General features: G+C 45.8%; 1 protein-coding gene across 1 annotated transcript in view; it reads right to left on the bottom strand.

The window, feature by feature from the left end:
• Window positions 1-12175, bottom strand: part of PYGL (glycogen phosphorylase L) — a 58971-nt gene that overhangs the window by 30393 nt on the left and 16403 nt on the right. Inside the window, exons 6-8 of the mRNA XM_081859832.1 lie at window positions 7647-7778; window positions 6102-6213; window positions 3272-3354 (exon numbers count right to left, since the gene is read on the bottom strand). Coding sequence (XP_081715958.1) covers window positions 3272-3354; window positions 6102-6213; window positions 7647-7778 — 327 coding nt within the window. The remainder of the gene's footprint in view (window positions 1-3271; window positions 3355-6101; window positions 6214-7646; window positions 7779-12175) is intronic.

The following is a 12175-nucleotide window of genomic DNA, read 5'->3' on the forward strand; positions in this document are numbered from 1 at the left end:
TTTGACCGTCCCAAATCATTCTCAGGCCTAAGCAGTATAGTTAAGTGGGATCACACATGACTGCCCTAAAAGCACTTGGATGTCTAAAGAAAAAAACTCAGTATTATTTCCATCAGATCCCCCCCCTCCCCCATTAACAGCAAAGAAGCTAGGCTAAGCAATGACACAGGTGTGAAAAATCAAGACACAAAAAGGAATTCTAGGCTGGTTCTCACGGAGGCAGTAAACTTGTGTAGGCAGTAAACATTTCAGATACTCCTCCATATAAACACACACACACACACACCCCTTCCATGTCGACAAATAGAATGTCAGCGAGGGCAAGAATCCCTTTCCTTGAGAGGCTAGCTTTCTAAAGGCAGGGACTTTTAAGGTTTAGAGGAGGATCCCGCCCCGCAACGCTCCCTCCACATTCAGGGGGACGATCTGGAGACAGGTTTGCCACCTCGGTGAGAATTCAAGAGCAGGGAAAAGCACAGAAATACGTCACAGGCGAAGGTTGAGGGAGCGATGCCAACGAATCTGCCACGCCAAAGTTACAGATCTACACAGAGCTCTCCTCACCAGGTGTGCCAGCTGCGGCAGTGAGGGTTGAACAAGACAATGTCAAATGCCTGAAACAGCTCAAGGCCTGAGAAAGCAACAGGAAAACATTCGCAAACAAAGGCCCCCAAAAAACAACCCGGCACCCTCCTCTTACAGCAAGCCAGTAACGACTGTATTTCCCATTAAGTATTTGCTGCTTGAGAGTTTGAGTGTTTTGTTTATAGTCCTCATGGTGACGTCCAGGGCCGGATTTAGGTTTGATGAGGCCCTAAGCTACTGAAGGTAATGGGGTCCTTGATATGTCCAGCTGTCCTTTGTCAACAACAAATTGTCGCTGTTTTTTGTGTTGAATATAAGCTATATGGTAATTGATGGACCTAATAGGTATCTAAAACCATTTTGCCCATGTTGCCATGCAACCAGTCCATGCAGAATGTAAAGGTAAAGGGACCCTGACCATTAGGTCCAGTCGTGGCCGACTCTGGGGTTGCGGTGCTCATCTCGCTTTACTGACCAAGGGAGCCGGCATACAGCTTCTGGGTCATGTGGCCAGCATGACTAAGCCACTTCTGGCAAACCAGAGCAACGCATGGAAACACTGTTTACCTTCCCTCCGGAGCGGTACCTATTTATCTACTTGAACTTTGACGTGCTTTCAAACAGCTAGGTTGGCAGGAGCAGGGACTGAACAATGGGAGCTCAACCCGACACAGGGATTCAAACCGCCAACCTTCTGATCAGCAACTCCTAGGCTCTGTGTAGGCACCCTATATATAGATAGGAGCAAACCAGTGATATTTTAGGGAGCAGGCTAGCAGGCGGGGCCCATGACTTACATCATAGGAGCCTACACAACACTACACACTGTTACTGTATGTAGGTTTTATTTTATTTGTTTTTTATCTTATATTTTGGAAATGTACATCATTTGTTTCCCTTTAAATTTTTTGGGGGGAGCCCCAAGAGAGTGGGGCCCTAAGCTAGAGCTTGTTTAGCTTATACGTAAATCCGGCACTGGTGACATCTCAGAGGAAAAGAAGTCAGGAAGGCAAACGACTCTCACCTCGTTTATTAATCTCGTGAGATGCCTTAAGTTTAGGGGGTTAGACCTACGCCTAAGTCCTTAAGAATGAAAAAGTTGGAGGGACCTATTAAATGTTCCACATACTTTGGTGCACATGTAATCCCCAACAATGGTTTGCCATTACATAAGCTGAGCCTTGAGATGCCCCCCTTGTGAGCCCTGGTTTCTGCGAACATGGCAAGTAACCGATTCACACACTGTTGACTGTCACATCTGACCCGAGAGACTGTTGCTCAGGTGGTCCCTCCAAAACCAGGTCTGCCAACAAAGCCTCAGCCCAGTATCCCTGAAGGTGTGTCTCCACCCCCATCATTCCACCTGGACACTGAGGTCCAGCGCCGAGGGCCTTCTGGCGGTTCCCTCCCTGCGAGAAGCCAAGTTACAGGGAACCAGGCAGAGGGCCTTCTCGGTGGTGGCACCCGCCCTGTGGAACGCCCTCCCACCAGATGTCAAAGAGAAAAACAACTACCAGACTTTTAGAAGACATCTGAAGGCAGCCCTGTTTAGGGAAGCTTTTAATCTTTAACAGACTATTGTATTTTAATATTTTGTTGGAAGCTGCCCAGAGTGGCTGGGGAAACCCAGCCAGATGGGCGGGGTATAAATAATGAATTATTATTATCATTTTATAACACATGCTTTAGGGATGCGGGTGGCACTATGGGTTAAACCACAGAGCCTAGGGCTTGCCAATCAGAAGGTTGGCAGTTCAAATCCCCGCGACAGGGTAAGCTCCTGTTGCTCGGTCCCTGCTCCTGCCAAGCTAGCAGTTTGAAAGCACATCAAAGTGCAAGTAGATAAATAGGTACCACTCTGGCGGGAAGGTAGACGGCATTTCCATGCACAGCTCTGGTTTGCCAGAAGCGGCTTAGTCCTGCTGGCCACATGACCCGGAAGCTGTACGCCGGCTCCCTCGGCCAGTAAAGCAAGATGAGCGCCACAACCCCAGAGTCGGTCACGACTGAACCGAATGGTCAGGGGTCCCTTTACCTTTACCTAATACATGCTTTGCAATCCTGGTTTGGTGGGATTGCACAAACCACAGTTTGATGCGGCAGCAACTTGTGGTTTATGTGATATTTGCAGAAGTAACTGACTAAACTTGGATGGGCAAAGATGAGATGAGCACCAGGCACATTTGTGTAAGGCAGCCTTCTCCAATCCGGTGCCCTCCAGATGTTGCAGATCACAATGCCCACCAGTCCCAAAACATCTGAAGAGCACCAGGTTGGAGAAGACCAATTCAAGTCCAAAGCACAACCGGCAACAAGAGACAGATGATGCCTTAATGAAGATCTGTTCCTGTCTGCAGCTAAAGACACAGGGAATTAAATTGCAGCTTTTGTGGGAGAGGTGAGATTTGGAGGTCTGGCACTGAGAGCTGCTCTTACAGAACACTCCAGATGAACATATTTTGAAGCCTGCTTGAGGCAGACCTACAGCCAAGAACTTGGTGACAAAGCCCATTCCCAGATCTTTTATGAGGACGCTTCATGCATCCAGAGTTATGAGCCTGCAAGAAGGTTCAAATCATTTCCTTGTTTGGTTCTGAAAGGCTGACACTCTCCCTCCCTCTCTCCCAAGCAACCCCTCTCACACATCTGCAAGAAGAAGGCTGCATTTCTGCACCCAGGGACTTACGTTATCATTTGGGTAAAGGACGCGGGAAATGTTCTCAGCCAAGTTTCTGTCCAGCACAGCCTGAATGTAATCACCAACATTGACTAGGAAAAAAGAGAAAAGTTTTGGGGAGGAAAAAAAACAAACTGTCAACTTCAGAGATACATGGTGTGCGGCAGGGAGCATGCAATTTCAGCTTCCTTCTTGTTCCCCTCCCATCCATCCATCTCAAGTTTCTAGTCCTGTGTAACGGTGACAATTTTCTTGCAAGCATTTGGCAACTAAAACCTCAGACGGCTGAAAGGTGGCCAAAATGTTAGAGAAATTTAACTGTGGCCCAACAGCTGACTTCTTTGAAAAGTGAATCCAGGAAGCAGTTGGTCAGAGATGTGGCCGGCGGTGGGGTGGGGAGCAGGGAGCAAGGAGGAGGCTAATGAGAATTTTCCAATCAGCTATCTGACAACAGCTAGGCAGAGCAAGACAGCGAAAAAGGAAAGGAAACCAAAACCAAAATATATAATATTGATTATGATAACTGCGTAAAATTATGGAATGAATGTGTGAGGTTTACGGCGTGTTCTACTTTAAAAGAAAATTTAATGAAAATGTTGTACCAGTGGTATATCATTCCGGTTAAACTAGCAAAAATGTACAGAGTGAGTACCAAAGCTTGTTGGAAGTGTAAATTAAAAGATGGTGAATGTGGTGGACATGTGAAAAAATGAAAAAAAAATTGGGACATGATTTATAGCGAAATGAAAAAACTTTTTAAATACACCTTCCCAAAGAAACCAGAGGCTTTTTTGCTAGGGGATGAATTAAGAAAAGAGAACCACAAATTATTTATGTACGCCACGACCGCCGCTAGGATTCTAGTGGCTCAAAAATGGAAAACCCAGGAAATCCCAACTTTAATGGAGGGGCAGACGAAAATGTTTGAATACGTAGAATTGGCGAAAATGACCGATAAGATTCAGAACCAAAAAGTAACAAAGTTCGAAGAGGAATGGAGTGAATTTGTTGAGTACATACGGAATAATTGTAGAAGCTTAAAGACTGTAGCAGGGTTAATATAAATCTTGTGACGTGGACAGAGTGTAAATAAGAATCTGCAAGAGAGGATGTTAATTGTGAAAGCTGAAGTAGGGAAGGAAGGAAGTCTGGGCGCAATAATGCGCATGGTAAATAAGAAGATACAAAAATGTTGAATGTAAGAGCATATGTTTTATCTAATTTTGTTTTGGAAAACCAATAAAAAGCATTTAAAAAAGGAAAAAGGAAAGGAAAGAAGGTGGCTATTTCTAGACACTCTGTGACTACAGCCAAAAAAGAGGCAATTTATCCCTATCTCAAACACCCGAGCTTGATTAGTGAGATCAGCAGCAGTGTGGCTGGTCATTCCCCAAGTTGCTGAGGCTCGTTTGACAACAACAGGAAACCGAGCCTTTAGTGCCAACAGCCCTGTGGAACTCTCTGCCACTAGAACTTCAGCAGGTGCCTTCTGGGCCACCTTTTAAACATCTGCTGAAAACCTTTCTGTGGGATGTAATCCACTGGGAGCAGTCAAGAACAACATTCCTTGTTTTGCTAGAGTGGTCATGCAGGGGATGTTGGTCCAGTCAATTGAACTTCCTGTTACACCTGGCTGGAACATCCTTCCTTGCATGTGACTAGTAGGTGGGCGTGACCTTTCTAGACCTGGTAAAAGGCCAAATCATGCAGCTACCTCCTTTCTCTTTGATCTTCTTTTTCGTCCTGCAAACTTCTTCATTCACCTGGACTGTTCTGGTGGCCAGCAGTCCCCCAGGTTATCTCCCATATGGGGTAAACCTGGACATATTTGTAACTTTAAGCCTAAAGCCTGCCTTCCGGGATCACACACTGCTCTGCCTGATCATGAGTAAAACTACTTTTTGTTACTTATGAATAAGACTGTTGTGTCTTTATTCTTTTAGGAGGGATCAAAGGTGTCTCACCAGGAAAATATTAGAACACATTTCAATAGTGACAAGCCAGCTGGAATTGCATATTGTCTTAAGAAACTTACACGAGTTTGCAACCAGCTTTCTGCTGCATAAGAAGGGGAATGTAACTCTGCTATATAAAGAAACTTGCTAGTGCGAGTTAGGGAGGATATTAATAATCAATATATCCTCACCTGCCACCCTCAACATTCCCACACTTTCCAGGCCTACGCAGGCAATTAAGAATAGCTCCTAGTTGATTTCTGATTTTAACTTCTTGTATATGCTTTGTGTATTGCCCAGTTTTGTGTATAATTGTTGTACAGTGGTACCTCTGGTTGCAAACGGGATCCGTTCCAGAGGCCCATTCGCAACATGAAAAGCCCACAACCTGAAGCGCAGTATCTGCACAGGTGCGCGGCGTGATTTGGCGCTTGTGCACATGCGCAAAGTGCGATTTAGCGCTTCTGCACATGCATGAGCAGCGAAACCCAGAAGTAACCCTTTCTGGTACTTCCAGGTCGCCGCGGGACGCAACCTGAGAAAACGTATCATGAAGCAAATGTAACATGAGGTATGACTGTACAGTGGTACCTCGGGTTAAGTACTTAATTCGTTCCAGAGGTCTGTTCTTAACTTGAAACTGCTCTTAACCTGAAGCACCACTTTAGCTAATGGGGCCTCCTGCTGCCGCCGCGCCGCCAGAGCACAATTTCTGTTCTCATCCTGAAGCAAAGTTCTTAACCAGAAGACCATTTCTGGGTTAGCAGGGTCTGTAACCTGAAGCGTATGTAACCTGAAGTGTATGTAACCTGAAGTACCACTGTATATGGTTTTAAGAAAAGCAGTATATAAATATTCTTGCAAACAGAAAAAAAAACACTTACAGTCGCGGAGGTTGAAATCGTTGGGAGCCCGAGCTGACCACAATCTCATGGTGTTGACCGTGTTGTTCATGTAGCCAGGAATTGGGGTGTCATAGGGCAAAGCCAGGACCACCTGCAGAGAGAAAAGGCCCAGGGGCATCAGCTGTGTTGCATGGTGCCCTCCCAGGGAGGGGCTGGCCAAGGGACCCCCCCACCACCACTGCCCCCATCATTTCAGACACAGGTGCTCCTTCATAGGAGGTGTCAACATCTTGCAGGGCACCTCTCTCATAGGAAGCCAGATTCTGTAGGTGAGCCCAACAAAGGCCATCTCATTGATCAAATGTGCCATTTTCTCATTTCTCCAGTTTAAATTTTTTAAAAAAACTCCTCATGGAAACCCATCAGCAATTTCAGTATGAATTTCTCCCTACACACACACATTTGCAAAGTGGTACCTCAGGTTAAGAACTTAATTCATTCTGGAGGTCTGTTCTTAACCTGAAACTGTTCTTAACCTGAGGTACCACTTTAGCTAATGGGGCTTCCCGCTGCCGCTGCTGCACAATTTCTGTTCTCATCCTGAAGCAAAGTTCTTAACCCGAGGTACTATTTCTGGGTTAGCGAAGTCTGTAACCTGAAGCGTCTGTAACTTGAAGTGTACCTGAGGTACTACTGTATAATGTGTGTTTATGTGTTACTTTCACTGATCTATGCAAGCTCTTGCACACATTATTTGGTTAAACAGTGGCACTGCAAAATTCAGGGCAAATTTCGAATGAAAATCACATTACAGTGGTACCTTGGTTCTCAAAATTAATCCGTTCCGGAAGTCCATTCCAAAACCAAAGCGTTCCAAAACCAAGGCACACTTTCCTCAGAGAAAGTAATGCAAAACGGATTAATCCGTTCCAGACTTTTAAAAACAACCCCTAAAACAGCAATTTAACCTGAATTTTACTATCTAATGAGACCATTGATCCATAAAATGAAAGCAATAATCAATGTACTGTATTATAAAATAAATAAGATGGTATTGTAGATGATATTATTTTTTCTTATCTGTACTGATGATGGTCATTGTTTGGATGAGGGGCTTTTATCCATTTCTGCAGTCACTCACTCACTCACTCACTCAATCAATCAATAGTTGAACTGGGTTCCACACAGTCACAAAAACAAATTAACCGAAAAAGCCTCAAAAACAAAAACGCAAAATAGCAAAAACAAAACCGTCAAACTTAATCTGTTCCAGAAGTCCGTTTGACTTCCGAAATGTTTGAAAAGCAAGGTGCAGCTTCTGATTGGGGAAACAATAGCCGACAGCCGCAACGGACGTTCGAAAACCAAAACACTTATTTCCGGGTTTTCAGCGTTTGGGAATCAAGGTACCACTGTATTGGTTCAAGAAGTGCAAATCAGGTTGTTTCCCATTAAAACAGAAACGGAACCCAATCTATCCATATAAGACCATATAAGACCACCCAGTAACCTTCTTGGCTATGGGGAGTTGAACTTCCAACTTCCCCACAAGCAAGACCATGGAGGTGCCCCCTCTCCCAGTACCTGGGTGTCGATCCATCTCACGCCGGTCTGGGTGTGCTCCACCCTTCCATAAAAATGAATGGGAAGCATGTATTCTGGCCGGGCTTTCTCCCAGGGGTTCCCGTGTCTTAGCCAATCGTCAGCTTCCTCAACCTAGAAAGAGAAAACTAACAGGATGAGCATGAGAAGGACGAACCAGACAATACCATGTCACCATCAGTGTCATTCACAGAAGTGACAGAGGAACAGTTATGCATGAAAACACATATGGAATGGACTCCTTTATAGTTAGTGTTATATGGCCCCTAAATTCACGTCCAGCATTTGGTTAAGCTTGGAGTTTAAAGAAATGTTTTCATAACATTTTATACAGTAAGAGGATTGATAACAACATGTGAATAACCAAGCATTTTTGAAATCATGACAGCCATTCTTATCCTCCCAAAATATATTCCACCTTCCCTTTAAAACTAGCAGGTTAGTAACTATCACAAGGCAAGTTTCAAGAAAAAGGTTCCCTGCCGATTTGGTTTTGCTTGGAGTTCTTTGAGGCAGACCAACCTATTCTTCAGCAATGACAAACAGCATCTGAAAAAGACAGCATCTTAAAAAGTAGAGATATCACCTTGCCAACAAAGGTCCGTATAGTTAAAGCTCTGGTTTTCCCAGTAGTGATGTATGGAAGTGTGAGCTAGACCATAAAGAAGGCTGATCGCCATAGAATGGATGCTTTTGAATTATGGTGCTGCAGGAGACTCTTGAGAGTCCCATGCAGTGGCGTAGCGTGGGGGGTGCAGGGGGGGCCGGCCGCACCGGGCGCAACATCTGGGGTTAGGGCAAATCCACGGGTTAGGGGGCGCAAATCCACGGGTTGGGGGCGCAAATCCACGGGTTAGGGGGCGCAAATTACTTGCCTTGCCCCGGGTGCTGACAACCCACGCTACGCCACTGGTCCCATGGACTGCAAGAAGATCCAACCTCTCCATTCGGAAGGAAATCAGCCCTGAGTGCTCACTGGAAGGACAGATCCTGAAGCTGAGGCTCCAATATTTTGGCCACCTCATGAGAAGAGAAGACTCCCTGGAAAAGACCCTGATGTTGGGAAAGATGGAGGGCACAAGGAGAAGGGGATGACAGAGGACGAGATGGTTGGACAGTGTTCTCGAAGCTACCAGCATGAGTTTGACCAAACTGCGGGAGGCAGTGGAAGACAGGAGTGCCTGGCGTGCTCTGGTCCAGGGGGTCACGAAGAGTCGGACACGACTAAACGACTAAACAACAACAAACCTATTCTTCATTCATCTTCACCACCCCCTTAAAACTCTAGTTTTCTAGCAATTTGTACATCAAGTATGTAAAAAAAAGGGGGTGGGATTGGCAAGGAACCGAGGACTACATGTTTGGCAATGCTGGTAAACAGTTCAGACCTTGTCTCATTCATACATACAGCTTTTGCCCATAAGGAGAGGGTGACAAGGAGAACAGAAGACCCTAAGGGATGGGGTGCTGCACGAAGGGCGAAAGGGGGGGGGGTGGGAAGCGAAAGTGAAGCACGCAAGAGGTTGCAGCTGCTCCCCCAGGTTTTGTTTCCTTGGAATGAGGGCCAGCGGAAACTGAGATGTCTTTAGGATAGTGGGTTTTATTTTATGCGCATATGCAACCTGTGTGCAACAGAATGGCTCACAGCAATAAAACCTCAACAAACCTTGTTTAGGGCCCTCGTATTTATGGGACGCCTCTTCTGGTCTGCCCCACAGAGGACCTTAAGGTCCATGAATAACCATAGTTTAGACGTCCCGGGCCCTAAGGAAGTCAGACTATCCTCCACCAGGGCCTTCTCAGTGATGGCTCCAACCTGGTGGAATGCTCTGTCCCATGAGACCAGGGCCCTGCAGGATTTAACCTCCTTCCGTCGGGCCTGTAAGACAGAGCTATTCCTCCTGGCCTTTAATTTGAATTCAGCCTGATCTTTTATTTCCCTTCCCTTCCCTCCCCCTCCCTTTTTACGAAGATCACCCGCTCTGAGACCCCACAGCTAATTCTCCCCTGGCCTCCTCGCTGGCCCAAGTAGGACCAATTCAGCCAGCTAGTCCTGGGGATTATCTTATTGATTTTTGATTTTTATTGTTATTCATGTTTTTTTAGTGTATTTTATGTTGCTTTTATAATTAAGTGTTTTAAAGTGTTAAAAATTTGTTGTTAGCAGCCCTGAGCCTGGTTTTTGAACTGGGAAGGGCAGGATATATAAAAAAAAATATTGTTGTTGTTGTTGTTGTTTAGTCATGTCCGACTCTTCGTGACCTCCTGGACCAGAGCACACCAGGCCCTCCTGTCTTCCACTGCCTCCCACAGTTTGGTCAAACTCATGTTTGTAGCTTCGAGAACACTGTCCCACCATCTCATCCTCTGTCGTCCCCTTCTCTTTGTGCCCTCCATCTTTCCCAGCATCAGGGTCTTTTCCAGGGAGTCTTCTCTTCTCATGAGGTGGCCAAAGTCTTGGAGCCTCAGCTTCACAGTCTGTCCTTCCAGTGACCACTCAGGGCTGATTTCCTTCAGAATGGAGAGGTTTGATCTTCTTGCAGTCCATGGGACTCTCAAGAGTCTCCTCCAGCACCAGAATTCAAAAGCATCCATTCTTCGGCAATCAGCCTTCTTGATGGTCCAGCTCTCACTTCCATCATCATTATTATCATTATTATCATTCTTATTATTATTATTGCAGAAGAACCTGGAGCTCTCTCCTTCTGCCAGCCAGAGCTGAAGTCATCTAAGGCTTTTCCTGAACCCTGTTATATCCATGCTCAGGGCATCACAGAGCTTCCCGGAAGGGCGTAACCGTGCGCCAAAATCCTGCCAAAAAAAGTTGGCTCAGATCCCTGAACTTGCTGGGACGTCCCAGCACATGAAAAGGCAGAATTTTACACCTAACTGAAGAATCCCAGAGCTCTTTCCTCTGTCCTGGGGCCCAATGAGAGCTGACTGCCCTTTGCACTGAAGACTCCCTTGAGCGGGTTTGGAGGTGATGCAATGGGCCCCTCTCTCCTCTCTGCCCCCCCCCCCCTTTGAGATCTAGCCCACGGAAGTCACTCTTATCAATCCAAGGTAAATTAGCCTATGCACATCTAGTCTGTGATCTCCTTCCTGAACTCCAGTTATCGGTTTGCCAGATTATTCTGTTAATCATTGTCCCAGCCTACTCCCTGGAAGCCTTTGAAAGAAATAGGAGGGGCCCCCACAACTGTTTACCAAACCCAAACACACACACACATAGAGAGAGAGAGAGAGAGAGAGAGAGAGAGAGAGAGTTCACAGCCTAAATAGGATGATATAGAGGTTGGGCAGGAAACCCAAAATTATCAAGGGAAGAGAGAGGTTTCAGCATTCGGGACTTTTGATCTTAGAAAAGAGATGATTAAACGGCGACACGGTAGAAGCTGATGAAACTATGCAGGTGAACATTGGAAGATTCAGGGCAGATAAAAGTCCTTCATGCAGCACATCGTTGAACTACGGAACTCATTGCCACAGGAGAAAGTGATGGCCACCAACTTGAATGGCTTTAAGAGAGGATTAGACGAATTCAGGGAGGAGGAGAGGGCAGTTGGTGGCTACTAGCCGCAATGGCTAGGCTCTGCGTCCACGGTCAGAGGCAGTAAATGTCTCTGAACAGCAGCTGCTGGAAACCGCAGGAGGGGAGAGGGCTCTCGTGTTCGAATCCTGCTTGAAGATTTCCCACAGGCATCTGGTTGGCCACTGTGAGAACAGGAGGCTGGACTAGATGGGCCGCAGGTCTGATCCAGCAGTCTCTTCTTCCGCTCTTAAAATATAAAAAGGCTTTGTAATCCTTCAAAATAAATAAACCTGGTGGCCTCCACTTGTTTTGGACTACAGCCTGGATAGCTCAGCTGGTTAGAGACTGATAACGCCAAGGTTACAGGTTTGATGCCAGGAAGGTACAGCTGCATATTCCTGCGTTGCAGGGGGGTTGGACTGGATGACCCTCGAGGTCTCTTCCAACTCTTATGATTAATTCTACAACTCAGCCATGTTGGCTAAGACTGACAGGAGCCACAATACGATTTACTGCCTCGTATAGAATTAAAAGAAAATTTTGTAAAGATGTTCTATAGGTGGTACTTAACGCCAGTTAAGTTGGCAAAGATATATAAATTGAAATCCAACCTCTGTTGGAGATGTGGTGGAGAAATAGGAACAACAATACATATGTGGTGGAGGTGTGAGGAAATTAAGAAATTTTGGATAGTAGTACATGAAGAACTAATGAAGGAGAAATAGAAGGAGAAGAAATGGAGGCAGTGAGAGATTTTACTTTCTTGGGCTCCATGATCACTGCAGATGGTGACAGCAGCCACGAAATTAAGAGACGCCTGCTTCTTGGGAGAAAAGCGATGACAAACCTAGACAGCATCTTAAAAAGTAGAGACATCACCTTGCCAACAAAGGTCCGTATAGTAAAAGCTATGGTTTTCCCAGTAGTGATGTATGGAAGTGAGAGCTGGACCATCAAGAAGGCTGATTGCCGAAGAATG

This window comes from Podarcis erhardii, assembly GCF_964252035.2.
Source record: "Podarcis erhardii genome assembly, chromosome: 1".
Taxonomy (NCBI): domain Eukaryota; kingdom Metazoa; phylum Chordata; class Lepidosauria; order Squamata; family Lacertidae; genus Podarcis; species Podarcis erhardii.